General features: G+C 37.0%; 1 protein-coding gene across 3 annotated transcripts in view; it reads right to left on the bottom strand.

The window, feature by feature from the left end:
- CORIN (corin, serine peptidase) overlaps window positions 1-26,159 on the bottom strand; it is a 166,782-nt gene that overhangs the window by 106,667 nt on the left and 33,956 nt on the right. For all 3 annotated transcript variants that reach the window (XM_019624614.1, XM_019624615.1, XM_019624613.1), the window contains exons 2-3: window positions 21,044-21,188; window positions 14,664-14,864 (exon numbers count right to left, since the gene is read on the bottom strand). In XM_019624614.1, coding sequence (XP_019480159.1) covers window positions 14,664-14,864; window positions 21,044-21,188 — 346 coding nt within the window. The remainder of the gene's footprint in view (window positions 1-14,663; window positions 14,865-21,043; window positions 21,189-26,159) is intronic.

Genomic DNA, 26,159 nt, shown 5'->3' with positions numbered 1-26,159 from the left:
CCAGTCTTTTGATTTTTTAATAATTCATATTCGTGCTCAGGCACTTTGCTTGTTGCATTCTGTCTTCACTGTTCCTATTATAATATTTAAGTTGCCATCATTTCCTGTTTACTGAGGATTCACAGCCATTAAATAAGAGCATCAAAGGGAAGAACTCTCTTCTCCTCGCTAGATCAATCATGGTGCGTCATTCGCCCTGCAGGGGTAGGGAGCCACAGTAGAGGCTGCTTCAGGGAACCAGCCTTCTCAGGAGAGAGCAAATGTTGCCATAAGCATCCCATCCCAAGTTCTCCTGTGTCCCTTTGTAACATCTTCCTGTTTTATTTTCATTATAGCATTAGGACTATCTGATAGGATCTTGTTTATTTATTTGTTTATTCCCAGTATTCTCCCACATCACAGTAGGGACTTTGTCTTGTCACTAGAAACCACTGGGATACCAAATAGTACACACCCAATAGTCAATCCCTGAATGAATGAGGAACAAAGTCTTTACACTAAAAGGTTTCTTATTGAACAAGATGGAAGTACATATAAAAAAGCCAGTGTATCTGAGACCTGCAGGCCCTGATATTAATGGCTAATATTGCTACTATTGTTCTTAATAATCTGTTCCCTAGAACTTCCCGGGGCATAGGGAGTCATCCCATTCTGTTTCCTCCACCAAATTGATTCCTGTCTTCGGCCCCCCGGACTATATAGTGCAGCAGCTGGAAGTAAAAGAGGAGAGCTGTCCTCCCTATTGTCTGCAAGGCATACGTTCTGTTACTCTTATGCATGCTCGACAGCTTTTAGTACGTGACTTCACCATAAACAGAGAAGAAAGGAGGATGTGCTTACAAGTTACAAAGGTTGGAGAAGGATGAATCAATGAGAACCTATATGCTAGGGTGCTGCAGAGCTCTGAGGAGAGTGGGGGTAACAATAATCATTGTAGCTGACAAGAATAGGAGCAAACACTGTAAACTATCAAGGTAAAAGCTAGCTTACTCCAAGAGGAAGAAAGACAAGCCAGGAAACTATGTTGGACCTGGGTCCAATCTCAAGCACCCACAAGGCCGTGTGACCTTGAGGAAATTACTTAAGCTTTAAAACCTCCTAATGCATGAAATCAAAATAATAATAATAATAATAATAATAATAATAATATTAATCATAGGGTTTTATGATCAAATTTGTAAATGGAGATAAAGAACTTAGCACAATACCTTCATAAGGCTGATGTTCAACTGATGTTTCAACAGAATTAGTATCTTCAGCAAGAAAAATATTCAATTCAGAGAGAGGATAGAATGAGATAAATTTACTTCGCAGTAAAAACCTAAGTAATCCATTAATATCTATTCAAGTTTTTTAAAATATAAAATATATTTAAAATTTCTTTTCCACTTATTGTTTTATAGTCAAATCAAACAATTTAAAGATAAGGAAATAGATGAAAGATCCTTGAGTAACTTCTAGGCTGGGTGTTTGCTAGATACTTCATGTATAGCACTTTATTTAATCCTCCCACAATCCTATGAAAAAACTGTTTTTAATCCCATTTTGAAGATGATGAGACAGACTCAAGGTGGGTGAGAAAGTACTCAAGATTACACACATTTTAAGTTGCATAGTTGAGATTGAAACCAGGCCTTTCTGATCCCCTAGCTTATTTTTTCCCACTGCATCATTCTGTCTAAGATACTACTCCATTTGAAAAATTGTAAATTTACTTCATTCATTAGAAAATATTTTGATGAATTTTTTTTGGATTCCAGCATTAGAGCTGCTTCTCCAAGATTGGTAGAAACTAAACCTTTTCAAAGAAAACAATGAATCTGCTATTAAAAATAAGTTACCTATCCGCACTGAGAAACCAACTGGAATGGAAAGGCTTCGTGTCTATTCCTGACTGCACCCCCAAGTCAACCCAGGTCAAGACTACATCAGCAGAATGGAATAATGAAGGTCATTCTCTATTCTAGATAACTCACATGAAAAGTAACATTTTGCCAGCATGATTTCTGGGAAAAACCAACCTGAAAAGATAGCATGTTCTTAGGAGACCCGGAAGAGGGTTACAAAGAGATACGAACCAGAAAGCTAAAGACAGGGCCTCTCTGTGAAGAGCCTGGCTCCTTAACTAACTCTGTGAACATCTTTGTATCCAAACATGGTAACTATTTTATTTCTCATAGAAGAAATCAAAAAGACAAAAGTAAGGCACATTTTCTTAATGAGTCAATTGGTACATTTGTAAAAAGTCTTTACACATATAATCAAAGCATAGGTAAGCCAGTGTCTTGCTAATTTATGCAAAAAGAAAAGTAGGTACCTAGTTCATTGCTGCGTAAATTACCAGTTAGGAGCCTACTGTTTCTAGAAGCATGAGGTTTGGGTTTAATATTTTCTATATAATTACATATATGTTCCAAAATTTACATTTTTAATGCAGCCTCAAGTCTCTTGGTAAACTCTTTTGACAAGCTTCTTCAAGATTTCACACCCTAATTATATATATATATATATATATATATATATATATATATGTATTTCTATTAAATATTAAATATTAAAATATATATATATATATATATATAACATTCTCTCCTATCATCATATACAAACACCCATACTACTTTATTCTAAGGTGTTTAATGGTAGCTAAAACCTCATAACCTGATGTAATTCATTCATTCAACAAATATCTACCGTGGCAATGTTCTAACACAGTGAGTGGTCAATATTTTAATGTAAATTAATTATCCATATTCCATAAAACTAAATAAGATGTAATATTTCAGTTGTCACATTCTAATCTATCATTTTTCATTAATTGTAAAAGAACTACACGTCTTTTCCCCATATAATGATCTATCCTAGAATTATGAATGATTGAATAATAACAATAACTTAAATTTGTATGGCACTTTCAAGTCTGTGAAACATCTTTCCCATACATATTGGGGTTGTGAGAAAAGTCATGACGCATTTTTGCAACGAAAAACATAGAAAAATATGTCATGACTTTTCCAACAACCCGATAGTATGGTGTCCCCACAGTCTGATTCAATTCCTGCCTTTTTTATTCTATATGTATATAGCCTTTGTTTTTAATCAAATACCAAACTTCTCTGTTGACCAGTTTCTTATCTGCAAAATGGAGACAATAATATCTATGTTATAGAGGTATTGTGTTAATCAAATGATGTTTAGACAATGCCTATCATTAGCACATATGATAAGCTATAAAAATGTTTGCTATTATTATTAATATCTCATTTGTGATTCACAAAATCTCTGTGTACTGAAAAGGAGAGATATTTGTATCCATGTTACGCAGGTAGGAAAATTTAGGCAGAGGCATTAAGCTTTCATTCTGTCTTTTTGCTCTGTATTCCAAGATGAGTTCATTTGTAGAGGGAAAAATTACTCACGAATATACAGAGGGTGCCAAAAAAAGCATACACATTTTAAGAAAAGAAGAAACTGTATTAATATATATAAATAACAAAAGATTAATACAAGTCACTTTTGACTTCTGCAGTTACAAGAGGTGCTCATAGTGGTGACCATCAGAGTCCAAACCCTTCTGATTATGGCGAACTACTGCTTGAGTATAGATAACATCTCTTAAAATGTGTATACATTTTTTGGCAACCCCAGTATATAGGATCAAAATTCAAAGTTTCATTAGTTAAACAGTAAAACCCAAGAGCAGAATGACTACATAATTTGGGGCACCCAGGGTAAAATGAAAATATGGGCCTCTTGTTCAAAATTATTTTTATATTACTTTATTTACATTATATTATTCATCATATTTATATTTATTTATATTACTGTTAATAACCTCAACAAGGTGACAGCAGAGCACTGAACAAAGTGTGGAGTTCCTCTATACTCAGGGCCCCACGCAACTACAAGGTCAGCAGTTTATGAAGCCAGCAGATGATTAGAGAGGGAGTCCTCCCTCCAGGAACCTCTGTAACTCTCCACACAGGAATATTTGAGCAGCAGTCCCAGGATTTCTCCATAACATTAGGTAAGAGATAAAGGTGATCAGTTTAAAAGCTGTTGGGGACTCCAGTTCAGTTAGAGGACTTCTGTCTTTTTATATGACTTTAAGGTGTCAGAGACAGAGATAACCAAACACACAAGCATCCCTGGCCTTGTCCACCCACTCAAACATGGCATGAAAGAAGTGACTCTTCTGGGAAACCAGATGTGTCTGCTCACTGCGTTTCAACTCCAGCGTGGAAACTCACATTTCTCCAGGGAAACTGCCCACACTCACGACTGGTGAGGAGCCCATACCTGCCCTTCTCTCCCTAGTTTAGCCAAGAGAGAAAACGTTCTAATGTCAGTGTTCCAACTATTATGCTAACATGTTTGCTCCCTTATGTGTGCTTCTAAATCATAGCACACATAGTAAGGCCAATCCATTATGGGTCAGTCATTTTGATTCCTTGATATATAGGAAGTTTCTCAACAAGATATTAATGGCTATACTGTATCTCCACTATGGATAGATTGGAGAAATTTGGTCAATTTGTAACTGAAGACATTTGTTGGGCAATAAGAAATGTGTGCCATCTTTATCAAGAAGATATTAACATATCTTTAATACTTTAAATATTTTTCTCTTACTTGTTACAAATTCTAGTAGATAATTTCAATTCACTTGTCAGATAGCCAAGAAAAAAAAAGGACTCTGGGTGAAACCTGGCCTCGAAAAATTGAATTTCTCCATTCCCTGGCATTTTCATGTTAGGATAGAGATGGAAGTAACTGGACCAGAAGGCTCCGCAATAATAAAGCTAAAAAAGAGAAACATGGGAAGCTTAAAAATGGAAATGAATGTATAGAGTTGGAAGAGCAAAGAATCAGAGTCAAAATTAATGAGAATGCCCAAGTTTAAATGGAGCAGGTATAATGATAACCTAGATTGGTGGAGATCTAAAGAATAAAGTGGAAGGCATGGAATACCCAACACAAAAAAATACAAGAGGGGAATGTTGAAACAATTTTGTTTCTGGGGGCATTGTAATTTTTCCTATAACTGGAAATTTTTGGAATATGTATTTTAATGATGATGAATTAAATATTTAAAGTAAGATTTAACATATTGCTCTATAAAGCCTTTGCTTTCTCCAGGTGATATCTTAAAACTAATGAAGTAGGATATTTTAATTAAAAACTAGCTAATATCAAAACTCCTCTGTGCAAACAATACAGAGAGCAACCCAACTCTCAATTATGAGAGCAAGTTTAAACTCTACTACAAGAAGGACCAGAAAAAAAATGCTTTAAAAAAGAACCTGAGGGCCGGCCAAGTGGCGTGGTGGTTAAGAGCTGGCTTGGGACGCAAGAGGGCCCCAGTTCGGATCCCACATGATGGCCAGTGACACTGCTCTCTACAGCTAAGATGCTGAACAACAGCTCAACCTGGAGCTGGGCTGCCTTGAGTCGCTGGCGACGGCATAGTCTGCAGCTCCTGTGGCAGTGGGTTGCCGTGGGCTACCATGTGTAGCCAGCAGCCAGAGTGAGCGGCCAGCAGCCGCTGTGAGCGGCCGTCCAGAAGCCGGCAACTGATCTGCCTCGCCTGGGAAGAGCGCAATGATGGTGCCAACTTGGGCCAGTGAAGCAACGTCCTCCACAACTAGACTGAAGAACAAAAGGACAGCAACTTGTCTGTTCCCCTTCTCCCAATTTCCCAGCTCTGTTCCCATCCCCCCAATTCCCCAATAAAAATCTTAAAAAAAAAAAAAGAAATAAGAATTAGAATGGATCATGTGGGTTTTTTTTTCATTTATGAACTTCTCTTGTAGAATTTCTCAAGTTATAAATAATATGTTCATGTCTCCAAGCAGTTACTTGGCTACTTGGAGACAGGATTTCTATCTGACCCATCTTTAAAGACTAGATAACCAAACTTCAGAGCTTGGAACCCAATAAATAGCTGCTTATGAACAAAAGGTTCTTCTCAGAATATTAATCTAGGCTCTTGGAAATTGAGATGTCTCAAGGCTCAATATCATCATAATGAGTTTATACCAATTAATGTAATTATAAACAAGTATTGTAAGTCAATTCACACACCACATGTAAATATTAAATTAATGACACAGAGCAGCAAAATAGGAGAATAAATTAAGCTAACACTAAAAGACAACGAATGCTTTGCATCAATGTGAACTGATGCAAAGCTTTTGTCTTGAAAACTTATTACCATACTTATTTCAACTACAAGTAAGTGAAAAGGCATATTCTCCAAAGGCATAAGTAACAGCAAACAGATTCCTACTGATGGTTTTTTTGTTCTCAACACAAAATCGTACAAAGACCAAAACCCTGAGACAGTCAGCAAATTGAATGATTCAGGCAAAAGAATAGAGTGCCAATTTTCTTTCAGAACCAAAAAGTGAAGTAAATTACAGGGTGGTTTTTTTTTTAACTTTTATCTGAGAATTTGACTCTTGAAAGATAATTTTTGTGCTTGAATTTGATCAGGATTATTTTTGCAATGCTGTTATCAGCATGCTACTGGGTTTTTTGTTGTTGTTGTTTTTGTTGTTTTTTTCTCTATATAGATCAAGGGCATTGGGCTGTTGTTCTTCCTGAAGAGAAAATTGTGATAATGAATATGGAAAAGAAAAGTTTGAGCCACAGCTTCTTTTGACATGACTGTTTAACTCGGATGCTCATTTTCTGTATTAATGTGTTATAGGCACATTACCTGTGGGAACGCATGTCACCTGTGGGATATCACAGGATTCATTTTGGAGACAGGGTTAGGAAGCCTTGCCCAAAAAATCTCTGAGAGGGGGGGAAATGGGATTGTAGCCAAAGGAGAGCGAACCAGACACTGTTCCATTACTCCTTTGAAAAGCCTAGCCCTGCAAACGATTGTTTGCTCTCTCTGGGAGGAACCCAATACATCCTAAGGAGAAAGTCATCTAAGATGGAATGGAGAGGAAGGAAAGGAGAGCAGGGAGAAAAAAGAAAAAGAGAGAGTCCATTTCTATTTTCGAATTTCTTTTCTCCCTCTCAATTGTGCAGGTCTCTTTACGAGAATGCTACCATGCTAACCGCACAAGCACACAATAATTACTTAAGTGCTTCACTTGTTCTTGCTTAGATGTTGATGTTAACCAGAAGCCCATGTCTGAACCTCTTAACTGTTCTTTAAGCCTGAAGAATATGATTTAATATATAGGAGAGGGCAACCAACTGGACTTGAACAGTGAGGTAACACTGGTGTCCAGCAGAGCACACAACGGATGCCATCCAGGGTCATGATGACAGTAAATTCTGGAGTAAGCAAATTCCTAATGCAGCAGCTTAGGCAGGCCTCAGACCTCTTCTGGGTACAAAAAAATAAGCTTTTCCTCTAGAGTATGTGTCCTAATTGTAATACAAAGACCCCTATGGGCCCATACATAGAATTTTTGTTGTCTGTGAATTACCTGGATGGGAGAAAAACAGCGTCTCTATTTCCATTAACCTCCAACTGAAATTTAGCATACTTAAATGATCAAGGTAAGCAACCAAGTATAATAGAAAAAGAAATTAGATATCATAGCTATTTTCATATCAACATGGAGTTATTGTAAACATTTCAAAATATTATTTCTGCTCATCCCTGTTATATAATTATACTTATTGACCTACTGGTAGATATCATCATTTCTATATCATGTATAACTATATCATGAATTTATATTTCTAATATTTTGATAACTAAATTTTAATAACATTGCTTTCTTTTGTGATTCTGTGTTATTTATGTTAAGTACCAAAACATTATTCTGAGAAGGCCCCTATAGGATTCACCAGATTGCCAAAGGTATCCTTGGCACACAAAAAAATGTTAAGAAATTCTGCTATGGAGCCTTGCTGTTTTTCTAGGAATGTGATACAAACAGCTAGAACTCAGGTACTCTAAAGCAGCATTTCGCAAGCTGAAGAACTTTACAGGCTTTTTCACAGGAAGAAAATTATGCAGGTATATATAAAATTAGATATAAACTCCTTTATGCCTATAGGTCAAACACAACTATAAAATTAATATATACAAATTAACTAGAAATAACATTACAAAAGTAATAAAATTTAAATGAATTGTATTAATGCATTAGTATTAACATTGTTCTGTTAAAACACCATGAATGTGGTGTTAACTCCTGAGGCACAAGCTCTTCTGTATTTGGGGAGCTTTATACTACCATATATTCCAACTGAACGAGTCAGTCACCATTTTCCCTACTTGAATTGCCACAAAGACGTCCTTTGTACAAAACGCCAGCACATACTTTGTTCTGCAATTGAGAAAAATACATATGTTCCTTTCTTTTTTTTGTAAATGATTTTTTTAAAAGATTTTTATTGGGGAATTGGGGGTATGGGAACAGTGCTGGGGAATTGGAGGAAGGGGAGCAGACAAGTTGCTGTCCTTTTGTTCTTCAGTCTAGTTGTGGAGGACGTTGCTTCACTGGCCCAAGTTGGCACCATCATTGCGCTCTTCCCAGGTAAGGCACATCAGTCGCCGGCTTCTGGACGGCTGCTCACTGCGGCTGCTGGCCACTCACGCTGGCTGCTGGCTACACACGGTAGCCCATGGCAACCCACTGCCACAGGGGCTGCAGCCTACGCCGTCGCCGGCGACTCACAGCAGCCCAGCTCCAGGTTGAGCTGTTGTTCAGCATCTTAGCTGTAGAGGGCAGTGTCACTGGCCCTCATATGTGAGATCCGAACCGGGGCCCTCTGGCATCCCAAGCCAGTTCTTAACCATCGCGCCACTCGGCCAGCCCCATATGTTCCTTTCTTGAAGGCTGGCAAACGTCTGTTGAAATAACTTTGTAAGCCCAAGATGGAGGGCTCCTGTCCAGGATGCCAGGTCAGCAAACTGAAACTTTGATAACTTTCATGCCCCTGTAAATACTCTGCTTGACCGAAAATGCAGTGTACCCAGCCAGCCACTCTTTATATTCCAAGCCAACTTTGGGCTCTATCCTTAGTTTTTTATTTCTTTTTTACCCCAAACAAGGTTTGGGCCTAGCTAATCAGATACTTTCTATGTGTCTCTTCCCTGTTCTTTATTCTTCATCCTACAGAAGCTTTTTGTTTTCTGCTCCATTTTGTAGTCTCCTAAAGGAGACTGTTCACTCAATGAAATGTTAATTAAAGCTTGTATCATCTAAATTGCCTTCTTGAATAATTTTTTAACAGTCTAAGCAGTATAGCTTAGCAGCAACATAATCATAAATATAAATTCAAATACAAGCACCAAAAATCCAAATTGGTACTTGTTATAAGATGGTTATTGAGAGTAGGCTTAAATTTAATTATTTTTATTATCATTGAAATGAAAGCATTTAAGAAATTCTTATAGAGAATTCTTGGATCCCCAGAATACATCTATGGTCCCTCAGACCCCAGATGGAGAAATACTGTCCAACAACATAACAGAGGGATGATAAAGATACAATTCTCAAGTACATCTAAGCCATTCACCCATCCACATTTACACATATAAGCACCGGCTCCCACTCCAAACTGCATAGTAATGTACAGTCAGTAATCCACAGAGGTGGGTTCATGACTCTGAAGGCACTAGAAAAGCCTTTTGAAGAATATAATGAAAACATTTAGGGTTCCATTACTGATAGGAGTAGAAAATGTTAGGAAAAGAGGAGAGGAGACTTCCCCTGATTTCAGACGTCTAATTAGACTCCCTCCCCTCAAATCCCCCATTGGATAGTTGCCTGATGAATAATAATCCAGGCAAAACTTCAACACTTGCTCTGATATTCTTAGCTTCATAGTCTTGCAGAGCTCGCTTTTGAGCTAAGAGAAATACCATGTTAAAAACACAAAACTAGGAAGAAAGAATAACGTTAGGGTTTTGGATTGGTGCATAAGTTTTCTACACTTAGCAAATTTGGGTACGTGTTTAGAGCATTTTGATACAGAATTATCAGTGCTAATAAATCAGTTACTTAGACAGCTTCATCACCATGATCCAAGTCATTTTATCTTCCGAAGGGAGGCTCTGAGTAGTTCACCAAGGAAAAAAAAGACACCAAAAAGCTAAAAAGGTGAATGCCCATTATTGGGGAAATGGCTCAAATAAATTATGGTATAATGACAACATGGAATACTATTCAGTCATTGTAAATGAATTACATGACATATTCATGAATGAGAAAAATAGTATGTAGAAAAATATATGTAATAAGTGTGATCCAGTTTTTTGAAAAACAATGATAAAACCACCTCTACCTGTTTGTTATTCTGTATGAATGTATGTGTATATATGTTCATATGTAATGGTATAAGCATGGAGAAAACAATAAAATCATATACACCACGTTGTTAACATGGGAAAACTGTGGGTAACGATAGGGTAAAATGATACAAAAGGAAGGAAAAGGAATAAAGTGGTTTACACAAATAAAGACCTCTATGTAAAATTAATATGCATAATATAATTATTTTTATGCATTATAAAAAGAAGAAAAATCAACTCCCAATGTTGGAGGAAATGAAAAAGAAAGGTAAAAGTGATTGAGGGGTAAGAAGCACTTTCAGAATGGTATATAAGATCCTCCAAAGATCTGTTCCTCCATGAAAACAGTGAAAACACTGCAAAAAAAATATCAAATTCAAAATTTTCAGAATTGGGGGATTTAATCAAAAGCTTGCATCAATTAGGGGAACCTTTATTTAACAAAAATATCTGAATTACAGTAAGAGCTATGAGTCCTGTAGCATTGTAACTTGCCCCAGTCGCTTCACCCTCTACTCAGTTTTGTGGTAGCCTTAAAAACGAATGACCTTGGTAACTATGGTAACTGAAAACTGGCAACCTAAGAGGCAATGGAGAGGGAAGAATGGGTTTGGCATCCCCAAGAAGCCATCTCCAGGAAATTGTCACCATTCAACCTATCTGCAAGCTCCCTGGAAAGGATCCATTCTCTGGGCTTGTCTTTATTTTACATGATTCAGAGCTATCTCTATGCAGACAGCTCTATCCCAGGGCACGTTTTTAGATCACAATCTGTGGCAACATCACCACTACCTGCGGCAAGAATACCTGTTGGAAATAATAGGCCGACAAAAACTTTAAAAGGAAAAATTGGGGAATGAGATGTCCAAAGGGGCCTTTGACAAGTTCTGACATAGGTCTTGGGATTTTAGAAAGCCAGGTTCAGGTTCGGGGCTGTGCCATATCCAAGAAAGATATGAGAGGTCAGTCACTAAAGCTGCATGTTCATGGTATGATGCTCTTCATGTGAAATGTTCAGAATAGGCAAAATATAGAAACAGAAAGTAGATTAGTTTTAGACACAGGCTGGGAGAATGGGAAAATGAGGGGTAATGGATACAGCATTTCTTTCTGCAGTGATGAAAATGTCCTCTAATTAGACAGTGGTGGTGGTTGCACAACACTGTGAATACATGTTTAAAATACTGAACTGTACATACTAAGAGGATGAATTTCGTGGTATGTTGACTTTACCTCAAAAGGTGGCTCTTTTTCAAAAAGCGAATGAGAGGTATGATGTGTTTTCATCTGATATAGATGATTTAGGAGCTGGTTACCAAAGAGCATACTGAGAGAACAGAACATTGTAAGCTTTCAGCACATTAACCCACCCTCTGGTCACTTTAATTCCTGATGAGAGTTTCTAGGTTATTTTATTGTGTGCCATATTATTTTTAACCCAAAAGCTCTTGGCTGGTCAAAGAGATCTTCTCTTTTCTTAAAAAAAATCAAAATATGTATGTTTAAATATTTACAAAATATATCAGGAGAAAAGGTAAAAATAAAAGTCCAGATACAGAATGCAACCTAGAAAAGTCCCTCATTGAAATATAGCATGAACACTAACTATGGACATTTTCCCTTTCCTTATTACAACTGGTTTTCAAAATGCAACTAATGAAACTCCAGAAGCAACAGATGTCACGTAAAGCCTATTGCACATTTACACAGCCCAGCTCTGCTGCACAGTGTAATGTGGGGAGTGTTCTGGCTAAAACTTTACAAACTGCAGTTATTCTATGCTTTGGCGTGATATTAAGAACCCCCAGGAGGAAATGACTTAAGGAAAGGCTATTTCCTGGTACCTTTTGCCAGGAGTTCTCCCCTTGGTTTTCTACCCAGGATATTTGGTAGGACAGAATGTCTGGCTACTGAAGCGGACTTAAATAGGTTTTACATATGACTGGAATTTAAAATGACATTTTCATTAGAGAATAATTGAAAAAAGAAATAAAGCAAATTCTCTGCTGAGTGTTAGTACAAATACAAGTCATTAAATGATGCTTTAAATAAAATTAAATAAATAAATAAAAATAAATAAATATCAAATCCAGAAGTGTGGTTACTAAAATTTTGAAATGACTATAGTTCATTTATTTATTCATTCAACAATTATTTATTAATCACAGAATATACAGTAGTAAAAAAAAATAGACTCCTCTTCTACTTTCCTGGAGCTTAGAATTTGCTCAGCAATGCTCTACTACTGCAAAGAAAGCAGCAAAATTAAACAAGGAAGCATGAAATACTTGAAAGAGCACGGGTCTAGGAGTGCCAAGATCAGAATCCCAATTTCATGTCTACCAATTACTAGACAAGCAATATTGAATATACCAACTTAATTTCCCTAGGCCTCAATTTCATACCTTGAAAAATGGTGTATATTACCTTTCCTGCATACCTCATCAATTAATTGTAAGAACACCACAGAAAATATTCAAACATGCCCTGAAAACTACCAAAAACTCTATAATCACAGGCTAGCAATATTACTGAAATGTATGAAAATGATCAAATCCCTTGCAATAAACAATTTTAGTTAATATAGATAGTCTGTTGAGGGTCTACGTGGTCCCTCAGTAAAGTAAAAAACAGTGAAGTTCAATGCTGGCAGGTACATTAACAACATAAAATGACACATATTCGGAGCTTTCAGCCTTTCTCCATTTAATCATTCTAATTTCACCTGGATTTCCTTTACATGTCAAATTACATTCATATTCTCAAGCAATGTTCCAGCCACAGGAAGAGAAAATGAGTCAAACAGACTTCCATCAAACTTCCAAACTGAGCAACAAGTACCATATGTTTCTTTACTCTTCAGGGTATGTGTTTGTCACCTCTACTCAAATCATAACAAATAATGGAACTTTCAAAATAGAGACAAATCCATTTAGTAAAAGAAAACAACAGTGGCTGTAATTGCAACCACATTAACTGGACTGAGTAATTACTTAAATTACTTTTGCACTTTTGATGGGAAAATACTGTCCTTAAGAATAATGAAGTGCTTAAGACATGACCAAAATATTAAAAACCTCAAAATTAAACTCGCGAGGAAAATAAATTTTACTTGGCATAAGTCAGGTTTGCAGTATCAGTGTCAGGTAATGAACACAAATACGTATGAATCTCTGGTGAACACCAAGCCTAAGAAAGAGTTAAAACCAATAGGTGCTGTGTGAAATAATGGAATCCAAATAGTCTGCTTCTTTGGGGCTGGAGAAATAGAATAATCCTGCTTTTCTTCAGCCGATGGCAAACATTTAGTGTGATAACTAAGTGTCTGCTTAATCCTTCCCTTCCTGGCTCAGAATGAAAATAAATACTCTGTCCTAAACCTCAGATGTGATTTCTCTGTGTGGGTTTTCATGAAAGAGGGAAGAACAAACAAGAAAATGGTCATGGACAGTTGGGCTTTGTATAATTTTTAATTACATAACTTTGTTTTAGGGACTAGAAAACAAAAATCAAGACAACTGCAGAGAAAGTTCTTACAGTGACAGTGCTCTGATTAGGTTTTATCAGTGCTGACTGGACCAGAGCCGAAGTTCTTTGGCTCTTCCCACACAAATCCACTCCCATCAACACTCCGAAAGTTTAGTAACTTTACTAAAAAATCTGAGATATTGAAGAGTAGCATCACATTCCAGAGCATATGGTCTGCCCCCAACTAACTGACCTCATCTCCACACTTTCTGTTCTCTTTCTCTCCCAGCTCTTTTACTGGAATAACTGACAAACCCCTCCATTTATGCTCAGACAGAAGTTTTGCATGTGCCATTTTCCTCAAGCTGTGATTATTTGTCAGTCACCTACACATAAAATACATTGCACAGCCAATAAAAGAGGAAGGAAAAAAGAACACATGGACACATCAAAAGCAAAACGGGGGCATAGCTCCTATTAAATCACTTGGCATTCAACTATAAAGTTGGGGTACCTCCTACAAGGCACCAATAACTAAGTAACTTAACTTATTAATTTAACTATCATAAAATAAGTAACTTGAAACTTCAAACAGAAACACAGATTTTCAGAGGCAAACCACCACAAAGTGAATACCATTATACTGGGGCAAACCAGCATACATTTTTATGCCTCAGAAATGTTGAATGACATTGATACATTTTTATTCTTTATTTATGCCCCTCTCTGGCTGGCTGAGCTGATGGCGTTTATGTTTAGGAATAGGACACTCTGCCAGGCTTGCCGGATAAGTGAGTGGAGTGTTACCTGTGTGGACCAGTAACTGACTGTGAATTAAGATCATCTGTTGCTAGACTTAAAACTCTATCTGTGGCTTCCAAAGACATTAAAGGGCGCATGCACTCAGCACCTTCAGACTTACTTGTGTTCCTGTGATGTTGGTCCCCTAGGAGAGAAGCATTCGTGGTCCAAGCTGGAATGTGTTGGTTGGGATGTGTAGTAGATGTCATGGTGCTCTCGTTATAAATTGTATTGATAAGAATAACATCAGGCACTTGGACTTCACCATCAGTGACCATGGGTTCACTCCCATTTGATTTAAAATAGGCTTTTTTTAACGTTCCTGAAAGGCAAAAAATAAATATTTTAAACATTATTAGAAGTATTTATTTTTAAAAACATTAAGGAAAACTTGAGCTATTTTCCCACATTTCATTCTATCCAGGTAAACACAAAGAGAAAGATGATGGCTAGCTAACTTCTTTGGGACAAATCAGTAGAGTTTTCTCTTCTACAGCAAATCACATAGCCCTGTACAGAAACTATGTCTTCCTCAAATGCTTAAGGTTTAAAAACTGAGTCTCCTATCTAGGCTCTTGGTGCTCAAAGAATTTAGGGCAATTCCATCTCACCTGACACTCACCACAAAGCAATAAAACATGGTGAATCTTACAGTGTTTACTTTCTGTTTCTCAATTTCACCCATCATTTTATGCTACTCAGCACCCACACACATGTTCTCATATCTCGATATCTGCCTCCAAAGTGCACAATAGTGCCTCACTAGCCTCAGCCTTATATGTCTTCACATTTTCACTATATATCAGTGAACTACGCATAACAGAAAAATAAAAATAATAGGGCTTGTGTATTTACTTATACTTATATCATAGAAACCAAAAAACAAATAAAATATAAAATGAAACTCTAATTCCAGCAAAACTAAAAGAAGGTACTAAATTATCCTCATCTTTAACTAGGCGGTATAAAATATCATTACAAGAAATAAGAAATAGTCATTAAACTAAGATTATTAATAGGTCCCTTTCTCAATGCATTCATTGACAAAATAGCCAAATCTGACTATTGGGAATCACCTAGCTTTGACTTTAGGCAGAAACTTTTTAAAACTTTGAAAGAGATCATGTATTTTTAACTCAGTCAAAATAGACGACAGACTGTTTGCAGTATATAGCACTATTGTTGAGTATGCTACTAAAATAAATGAATGTGATATTGATCCATTATAGAAATACCCAAGGGAGGTTTCAAAAAAAATTTACAGTGAATGCTCTAATTGGTTCTCACTTTTCCAAGCAGTCTGTGGACCATTAAAAATAAAAGAAATATAAATAAAATGTTCAATATCAGCCTATGGAAAAAATTCCTCTACATGTGTTTGACACTTGGAAAACATTAACTACAAATCAAAATAGAAAAGCAGCTGTTTTCTAGCTAACTAAGGTCAACAGTTTCATCTGCCAAAGGATTCTAAATAAAACGTTGGAGCATAAAAGCAAAATCATGACCATGTGATGCAGGTAACACATTCTCCAAACTGTCTGTGTGATTATGAGTAAATACCGAGTGCAGTCGGTAGAATGAAAGACTTAATTTAATTGCTTTTGGCTTTCAAAATGATTTAGAATTTACCCTGCATCAAAATAAATATGTGATAGGCTTGATTACTATAGAAAATGCATTTCATTCATACAGAAAATTTTACGAATCAATTAGATATAATTTTGTTTTTATCCACGTGTTAGCTGCTCTCTTCTTTACTTGTTTTAGGGTAAAGAGATATTGTACATAGCGTGTTGTTTCCACCAATGGTTCTCTGAATATGGAAGGCCCATAAAGTTGATTTAACTTATCATGCAAACCCTGTGAATCAGCAAGCAGCTCTGTCAACACACTTGTCGCAGCACCAATTCCTCACAGCTACATCCTTAAGCAGTTCACTTAAAAGGAGACCCTTATTGTATAAAATATCCAACAGTAGTTCTTAACATGTTTTGTAATAATTAACCTTATTAATAATCTCTCCTTTTTCTTTTCTACCTAACCACAGTGGTGAAAGTGTTAATAACATCTCCTTTCTTTAAGAAGTCCTTTGAAATTCTTACTTTCTTAAAAACACTGAGACAACAACTTAAAAAAAGCAGCTTCTTCACTCTTAAATTCTACATATAAAGCAGGTTGGCAGGCTAGAGAGAAAGAACATATGATATATGATAGTTGTTGTAACTAATGTTCCTAAAGTATATTTTTGAGATAGACAGACCAACAGAAAGAGAGAGAGAGAGAGAGAGAGAGAGAGAGAGAGAGAGAGAGAGAGAGAACAAGCCTAAATGGCGTGTTTTTAAAAGCCTGAATTCATTAGACAATTTGTTTTCAAGCATCTCTGGAAACTGACCAACTCAACTCACAGTTGGTCATCTATTATGCTTTTTTTTTAAAAAAAAATGCACAAAATCAAGAACTCAATAAGACCAAATACTCTCAAACCATGATTAGCTATAAAAGTGCTGAGCTTTTACCTAAAGTAGAGTGTTCATTCTTTCAGTGCTGCTCCATCCTTTTTCACATTCCTATTTTTATAGTGCTGTAGTTAAAAGCACAGGTTCTACAGCCTGACCACCTGGGTTCAAATCCCATCTCTAGCACTTACTATCCTGAAACTTTGGGCAGACACTCAACTGCCATAAAATAAGGAAAATAAAAGTACCTCTTTCCTGGGGCTGGTCGAGTCAAATTGATCACTACCTATATAAACACTTGGAACAGTCCTGGCACAGGATAAGAACTAAGTAACTACTATTCATTACTACACAATGATAGTAATGAAAGTAAACCTGTCTTCCTTTGGGCTACTAAGGTATTTTTAATAAATACCAATTTCCTTTTATTATAGATGTATCCCAATATAACAAAATGGAAAAGGAAATTTTCAAAAGTGAATCACAATGCACTTTTGGAGTGAAGTCACTTTGGCTCTTTCATGCTAAATTATTAATAGAAGACCACACTGTATCAAGATTATATGGCTCAAAAGTTGCAGCTCTCTAACATGGCTCTAACAATGTTTAAGAAATAGTCTATAATTCCAATAATAATAGCCCTGCTTTACCTATCACCTACAATGAATGGATGGAGCGCTGTGGTTGGCTGAATAATGCTGCCCCAGAGATGTCCATATCCTAAGCCCCAGAACCTATGATTATGTTACCTTACATGGCAAAAGGGGTGCTGCAGATGTGAGTAAGTTAAGGAATTTGAGATGGGAAACTTATCCTGGATTATCAGGTGATCCCAAGGTAGTCACAGGTTCCTTACAAGCAGAAGAGGGAGGTGAGGAAGTATGTACCAGAGCCACGCAGTGTGAGAAAGACTCAGTGGGCCATTGCTCAGTTGAAGACGGAAAGGAGCCACAAGCCAAGAATGCGAGAAGCTTCTAGAAACTGGAAAAGATAGGAAACAGAGTGTCCCCTAGAGTCCCCAGAAAGAATACAGTACTAGCAACACCTTAATTTTAGCCCAGTGAGAACTATTTTGGACTTCTGACCTCCATAATTCTAAGGTAATATATTTGTATTATTTTAAGCTACCAAATTTGTGATAATTTGCACAGCAGCAAAGGAAACAAATAATATAGGCACCTTACTAAGTATCCTCACTCTAAGAATCTACTAAGGTAGGCTTCCAACAATCCTAGAGAACAGATGCTATCTAAATTAACCCTTCTTCATGGAGTTGCAGAGAGAAGGAAACTGAAGTTTATAAGAGTTATGGAACTTACCCAAGAATTGAGTTGGGACATGGCAGATATCCATGCACATACACCCACAAACACTTCTCACATTGGATAAGGTACACAGGTTTAAAAAAGTCAACTATCATATGCATGTAAAAACAAGGTATCTTCTTATGATGTGAGTTTGAAGTTAATTCCTATCTTTATATCTCTAGCCATGTGGTAACACATTTACTTTGCATTTTTATGTGCCAGAAACTTTGTATTTACTCTCTGATGAGAATACAAAATCTAGTAAGAGGTTCTTGTCACCAAGATAATAGATTTATAGATTAGTTGAGGGAGAAAGCCATGTAGTCTAAAAAATAGAAACCAAGCTACAAGTGCTTTCAGAATGATTTGCATAGGAAAATCTGGTGACAAAAAGTAGAGAAGTGACTGGCATTCCATTTGAGAAAGTCAGGAAAGGTTTCTTAAGGGAGAATGCACCTCAATGTGAATCTTAAAAGGTTATTAGGGATTTTCTGGTTTCAAACAAAGCATGTGTGGGGAACAGGGGGTGTGGTAAGAGGGAATGGAGAACTTTCTAGATACAGCAGAATGGGAAGATATGCAAAAGCTTAGCAGCAAGTAATTAAGCATGGCTAGCACACAGGGGACTGGCCAGAGAAGAGGGAGAGAGAGTCGAGGCCAGTCTGTGAGGGGTAGTTCCTCTTAAGGTTTGGAATTGATCTTTTTTGTGACGGAGAACTTTTGAAGGATCTTAAATAGAGTGGAACATTAGAATGATCACTCTGGCTGCAGGGCGATGCTTGAAAGAGGTCAAGTCTAGAGGATAGTTACAAAGCTCCTGCAATAGTCCAAGTGAGGGAACAGGAAGGCCTGACCCAAGGCAAAAGCGGTGAGGATGAAGGAAACAATTGGAAGAAAGCTTTCAGGTTGTCCTACAAGTATCTCCAACTTAACATGTCCAAACTAAACTGCCAACCTTCCCTTCACCTACCTGCAGCCTACCCTACCACCTGTACTTCCTACATTAACAAAAATCAAACTGGTTGCCCAAGCCAGAGACCCGGGAGTCAACCTTGACTCCTACTTCTTCTCCCTTATATCAAAATCCAGTCAGTCTTGCTTTCTGTTGCTTTTAATGTACCAAATGCCTTAATTTCTATCTTTATTATCTCTTACTTAGACCATTGCCAGAGCTCCAAATTGATCTCTCTACCTTCACTACTTTCTGCCTCCAGTCCTCTGTAGTGTAATTAGGTCTGTTATCCTTTGCAAATGTAAACATGATCAGATTTCTCCCCACTTAAAAAAATCAGCCAGTGGTAAACCACCACCCATTATAATGGTTTTCAAGCATTTTTGTAGCACGTAAATATTATTTTCAAATAAATAGATCCTATAGCTACAAAATAGACATGAGCTGTATTTTATTGAGATTAATTTATTTATAAATTCTAAACATGTAACTTATTATGAACTAATCAATAAGAAAGTAATAGGTAGTTTTGGTGACACAAAAAAATTCAAAATCCAGACAATAGTTTAGTGGTTACCAGAGGGTAAGGGAGGAGGGGAGTAGTAGATGAGGGTAAACAGGATCAAATACATGGTGATGAAAGGTGAACTGACTCTAGATGGTGAACACACAATGTGATATATAGATGATGTATTACAGAATTGTACACTTAAAACCTATGTAACTTTACTAACCATTGTCACCTCAATAAACTTTAATTTAAAAAAATCAAAACCATTGTTAATGTAATTAGATCTGCATCATCTTGGTATTTATTACCCTATTTTATTTGCACGTATTCAAAAAACATTCTGACTCATAGCAATGAGTAGCTATCAATGGCAATATTTTGGGGTTTTTCCCCCACAACTCTCCTTTTAAACATAGGGTATTGTTCATTTAAAGAGATACAGCAAGATCCAAATACAAGTGAATGAATCCAGCACAAATTATTTGGTTACTGATCTCCGCTTGGGTAATATTTAGATTGAGTGTGTATTTAAGATTTAAAAAAAAAATAGAAAGTCAAAGCCAACAATTATGTAATCCTTGAGACTCCTCCTCAGAATCTTAGTTCCATGGAATAGAGTTTGAAAACCAGTGACCTAGGTGATAAAGCCCAAATTCCTTAAGATGACATGCAAGATTCTGTCATTTGCACTTCATCTATCAATCTAGCTGCATTTCCTACCAGGGCCAAAATTTCAACCAGTTTCCCAAGTCCATCTCCATTTTTCGTGGGATTACACTTTTGCACTTGCGATTTTCTCAGCCAAATGTGAACTGTGTACTATTGCCTTCTAACCCGAATTTCTACTAACTTTGTTGCAAAGATTAAAATGTTAATGCCCCATGACCTTCTTTGACCACCCACAAAGCACTTTGACCGCCCCCAAAGCACCTCTATCATCATGTGTTACCTTGTGTAATAATAATTTCTCTCTCTCAACTGTGAGTTCCTGAGAAAGAAGGACTAATTTAACCATCCTTGAGTCCTCAGGGACTTTTCAAAGCTTCTGCTACCTAATAATCACTCCTTAAATGTTTTGAATTCATTAATATTAATAATAATAACTAGTAGAGTGATTACAGTGGCTGGAACTGCAGACTGCATAAGAGTGTCAACAGATAGCCCTTTTATTGAGTTGATATTTTAGGTTAAATGAGTACTAAGTAGAAATCACTCTTATAAATGACACTGATTTTACTGATTTCATTTTTCTTTTATAATGGCAACACTCACCAACAAAGGAGAGCAGGATCACCAGCAGGACAATGAGAGCACAGATACATGGAATCAGGACCAGCAATAGGAAACGGAGAACATTAGCAGTGGTCAGCTTCTGAGAGCAGCCATCACCCATGTTATGTTCACCAGCTACCAAGGTCTAAAGCCAAAGAGAAATATGAAACGTGGTTTGAATATTACAAAGCATCTCAATACATGGTATGAAATTGTAGAGTACAGCTATCTGTTCAGCGCAGCCGCAATTCTGAAAGAGATCTTACTGTGTGTACTTCCGGGCATGAAATGAGGTCAGTCATCAAATCACACTAATAAATGAACAAATGATGGTACAATGCCATTCAGGGCAGAGCAATTCATATATTTATGAAATGTTTTTCAGGAGTACATAAACTTTTAATGATATTCCACCTTGATTTTCTTAAATGTATTTGTCAGTTTGGTATTATTTCAAAGGACTATAAATTACCATGGCAAGAACTCAGCCTGGCCCAGAGCTACAAGCAAAGACTGCCTAGTTCAGTGATAAGATATTGGTGAGTAGGTGTAGACAAGACATTCTCCAGACTTCACTGTTATTTGTCTCATTAGTCCTAACCCAAATCTGCATGAGTCTGGAGAAAAGTTTTCAGCCATTCATAATTCAGCAAGGTTGAATATTACTGGCCATGTATGTAGTGACAAGTTGAACAACGAAAAAGAGCCTGTTGGCCAGTTAAAACACTGACAATCTCTCAGGACATTCTCCGCTGTCCACACTGCCCCCTGCAGCCCATCCATTTGTGAGAGGATGATGAGGTGCAAGAGTGATGGCTCAGAAAACGTTCTCATCTTCAAATACTTTAAATGTGGCTTAGTTCAATCTCTTGCCAGAAACAACGTCTGGAAATTCATTTACTGCAAAGGGCTAGCTTCGGGCAGTGACTTTTTCAACAGAAGTTTAAGATGGGATTCAACGTGCTCTGAGTCACTCACTAATAGCAACCCTGATTTCCTTAGTGAAGGTATTTCTCATGGTTCTGTCTTGGACTTCCAACTCTCCCTGCATTTTCTCCTCTGATAGTTTCAGAGCTTGAACGATAACCTCTCTGTTAACAATCTCCTGAATCTCTCTTGAGTCCCAAACCTCCTTTCACGTTATATCATATATTTCAAATGCCTAGTGCTTAACAGCATCTCCTTTCTCCTGTGTCACTGCCATCAGCTATTTACCATGTTTATTTTTTCCATCCTTGAGCCTATATCCCTTTTCAGCCACTGTCTCTCCTTCTTTCTCATCCAAAATGCCCTAAGAGTTGGTATTTTTTGTCCAAATCTCCTCACTAACTGTTGATATTCTTGTGGCCACTTAAGTTGGCACCCACTTCTATCACTGTACCAAGACAGCTCTTGCTAGGGTTACCAATGACCTCTATGTTGCCATATAAAAATGATGTTTCTTAATCATCATTGTAATGACACCTTAGTATCATCTGAGAGATCGAATTCTCAGTTAGCCACTCCCATCTTCTTCAAGCGCTTTCTTCCTCTGACTTCTCTTTCTCCTACTTTTCTGGTCATTCCTCCATTTTCTGTAAGCTCTTGTCTCATGTTCGCTCTCTCCAGGCAATATCACCCACACAAATGGAATCAATTGACAGTCCTACACATGTGACTTTTATCTTTAAATAGCAAGCATAGGCCTTTCCTCTGAGCCTCAGCCCTTTGTGTCCAACTGGCCATTTGGCACCTCCTCAGGAGATGTTGCACAAGATACCTCAAACCCAACAGGTCTGAAACCAAATAAATCATCTTCACCCCCATATCTAGTATTCTTCCAGGGTTCCCTATCTCAGGAAAGGTTAATTGAGCAATTATCATGTGTCTACTGTCTGAGCACTTGGGAAATGTCACTGTGCAAAGCAAAAATCTCCAGCCTCTTAGTTCCTACATTCTAGTAAAAACTACCATCATGTCTTACCTGGAATACTGCAAATGGCTCTTCCTGTATGGTTTGCCTATAATCATTCTCGCACTCCCTAATTTGTTCTTCATACCATAGCCAGAGGGAGAAAGAGGCTGTGTATCACTGGATGATGAGAAAAGGCAACACGAAAAATGATCCTCAAATTGAACTCATTCAGGGGATTCAGAGCCTGGAACCAAAGCCGATCATGAGAACCATGTGTCCAGTGGGTTAGCAGTTAACAGAGATTTGGGGAGTGCTCTGGACCTCCACAGAGATGTACAGGGTTTTGAGTCCCTTTTATGAAGATTTCAAGGGCCAAGGAGACCGTAGTTGCTTTTCCTGGTACATTAATCTTTATCCTGTTCTATCTTCCTGCAACATTTGACTTGATCAACACACGGTGCATTCTTAGGGAAACTTCCACAGCTGCAATGGCAGAAACTGCTTGAGAACAAGGGGATCCCTGCCCATCGATCCTTCGCATGGACGTGTCCCTCCTGAGGTCAGAGCCAGCACTTATCCAAGAGCCAAAGAACCAGAAACCTCTGACTGGGCATATTGGGTGCATCTCTAAGCAGGTTAATCCAGAGAATCCTTAGAGATAAAAAATAGTTGCTAACAACCAGGCTACCGCAAAGAAGAAGTTCAGCCCGAATGGAACCAAGCACCTTCTTAGGGACAACAGCCTTCTCTCCTCTCACAACTCCCCTCATTCAGAGTGGGGATCAGTGGCTGGGAACTGTACACACTGGCTCTTCACGCATATTGTTGGGTTATGTAAGAACTTTTTTTTTATCAGTTGGACCCTCCCACATGATAAATTTTACATTTTAAATATAGAGAGCAGGGGTCAACAAACTACAGCCCATGGGCCAAACCCGGCTCACTCCTGTTTTCATACGTAAGGTTTTGTTGGCAGAGATCTACATTGATTCATTTATATACTGTTATAGCTGCTTTTCTGCTACAACAACAGCACTGAGTGGCTGCAACACAGCCATATGGCCCACACGGATTGAATTATTTACTATCTGGCCTTTTAGAGAAGAAGTTTGCCAACCCCTGATATAGAGTATCAATGTCTACCCACATGTATGGGTATCTCATAATCTATTAGTATAATAGCATAACCAAATTAAAGGATAAATTCTTTTAAGAAAATCAGATTTATCTCTTTATCTTTATCTCTTCTTAGTGAAACCTCATATAACTTTATAAGTGGCAACTAGCAGACAGACAGTCTAATTGTTGGTGTCATGGTTACTCCACATAGGTTCAAAGATAAAAACAATCTTCAAAATAAGAAAAAAATATCAAGACTGTATGTGTTACATTAGAAGAATAAAGGAAAGCACAAGTTTCAGGGATATTTAAACTGAAATAGTATTGCAATATGCTTTATAAACTATAATTATAAACTATAGGAACCAATAACTACTCATAAGATTACACAGTTAGAAAGTATGAATTTAGGGGCTGGCCGAGTGGCTCAGTTGGTTAAGAGCTCGCTCAAGAGTTTGAGCTCTGAGCAACAGCAGTTCGAGTCTGGCCCGAGCTGAGGATGGCTCAACTAAAAAAAAAAAAAAAAGAAAGTACATATTTATACTAACTCAGCTGTGTCTCTCTACATGTATGCAAATATACCCTTTTCTCATCACTGTATGCCCAGAATCTAGAACAGTATCTGAACATAGTCAGGAATAGATTAATACTTGATGAATAAATGAATTAATTAAATCACCTAAACAAAATTTTCTCTGTACATAATTAATGCAAATAACTGCTTCTTTCTTAAATGATATATGCCTTACAAAGTCGTCTACTGAATCATCCAAAAATACTTGGAAGAGAAAATATATTTGGCAAAAAAGTAAAAATATTTTCCTTTCAGGGAAAATATACTAAAATTAATAAAATGAGTTTTTACCAAGACCATTAGTGCAATTCCATACTCACATTTCCTATTACAAGCTTTGAAGTCAGAAAATTTTGTTTCAAAAAGTAAACTGTGGTAGATTTTATTACAGACAAAATTTTTAAATAATTTTGTACATTTTCCAATTACATTTCACATATAATATTAGACTGAGGTGTACAACATAGTAATTACACATTTATATAACTTACAGGGTGATCACCCTGATAAGTCTAGTTACCATCTTCCAGCATACATAGTTAGTACAATATTATTTACTATATTCCCTATGCTGTACTTTACATCCCCATGACATATTTGTTTTATACCTGGAAATTTTAACCTCTTTTCCCCTTCACCTTTCCCCCCACTTTTTAAATTTTTCAATTACAGTTGATATTTAATATTATTTTATATTAATTTCAGGCATACAGCATAGTGGTTAGACATTAATGTAATTTAAGTGACCACCCCCAGACTAGTCTAGTACCCACCTTGCGCTATACATAGTTATTACCATAGATTGACTTGGGCAAGGGAAACAAAAGAAAATAAACAAATGGGACTACATGACACTAATAAGTTTTTGCACAGCAAAAGAAACCATCAACCCAAACAAAAAGACAGCCTTCTGAATGGAAGAAGATATTTGTCAATGATACATCTGATAAAGGATTGATATAAAAAATTTATAAATTTATGAAGAACTCATACAACTTAACACCAAAAAAACAAACAATTCAATTAAAAATGGGCAGAGTACCTGAATAGACATTTATCCAAAGAGGACATACAAATGGCCAATAAACATATGAAAAGATGCTCAACATCACTAATCATCAGAGAAATGCAAATAAAAACCACCATGAGATACCACTTCACTCCTATCATCAATAAATCAACAAACAACAAGTGTTGACGAGGATAGAGAAAAAGGAACCCCTGTACACTGTTGGTGGGATTGCAAATTGGTGCAGCCACTACGGAAAAGTGTGGAGGTTCCTCAAAAATTAAAAAATAAAACTACCTTATGACCCAGTAATTCCACTCCTAGGTATTTATCCATAGAAACCCAAAACACTAATTTGAAAACACATATGAACCCCTATGTCTATTGCAGCGCTATTTACAATAGCCAAGATATGGAAACAACCAAAATGCTTATCAATAGAATATTGGATAAAGAAATTGTGGTACATTCATACATGGAGTATTACTCTACTGTAAAAAGAATGAAATCTTACCATTTG

The sequence above is a fragment of the Hipposideros armiger genome, unplaced genomic scaffold (assembly GCF_001890085.2).
Source record: "Hipposideros armiger isolate ML-2016 unplaced genomic scaffold, ASM189008v1 scaffold_596, whole genome shotgun sequence".
Lineage (NCBI taxonomy): Eukaryota > Metazoa > Chordata > Mammalia > Chiroptera > Hipposideridae > Hipposideros > Hipposideros armiger.
Note: the sequence above shows the minus strand (reverse complement) of the source record. Positions and strands in the feature narration are given on the sequence as shown.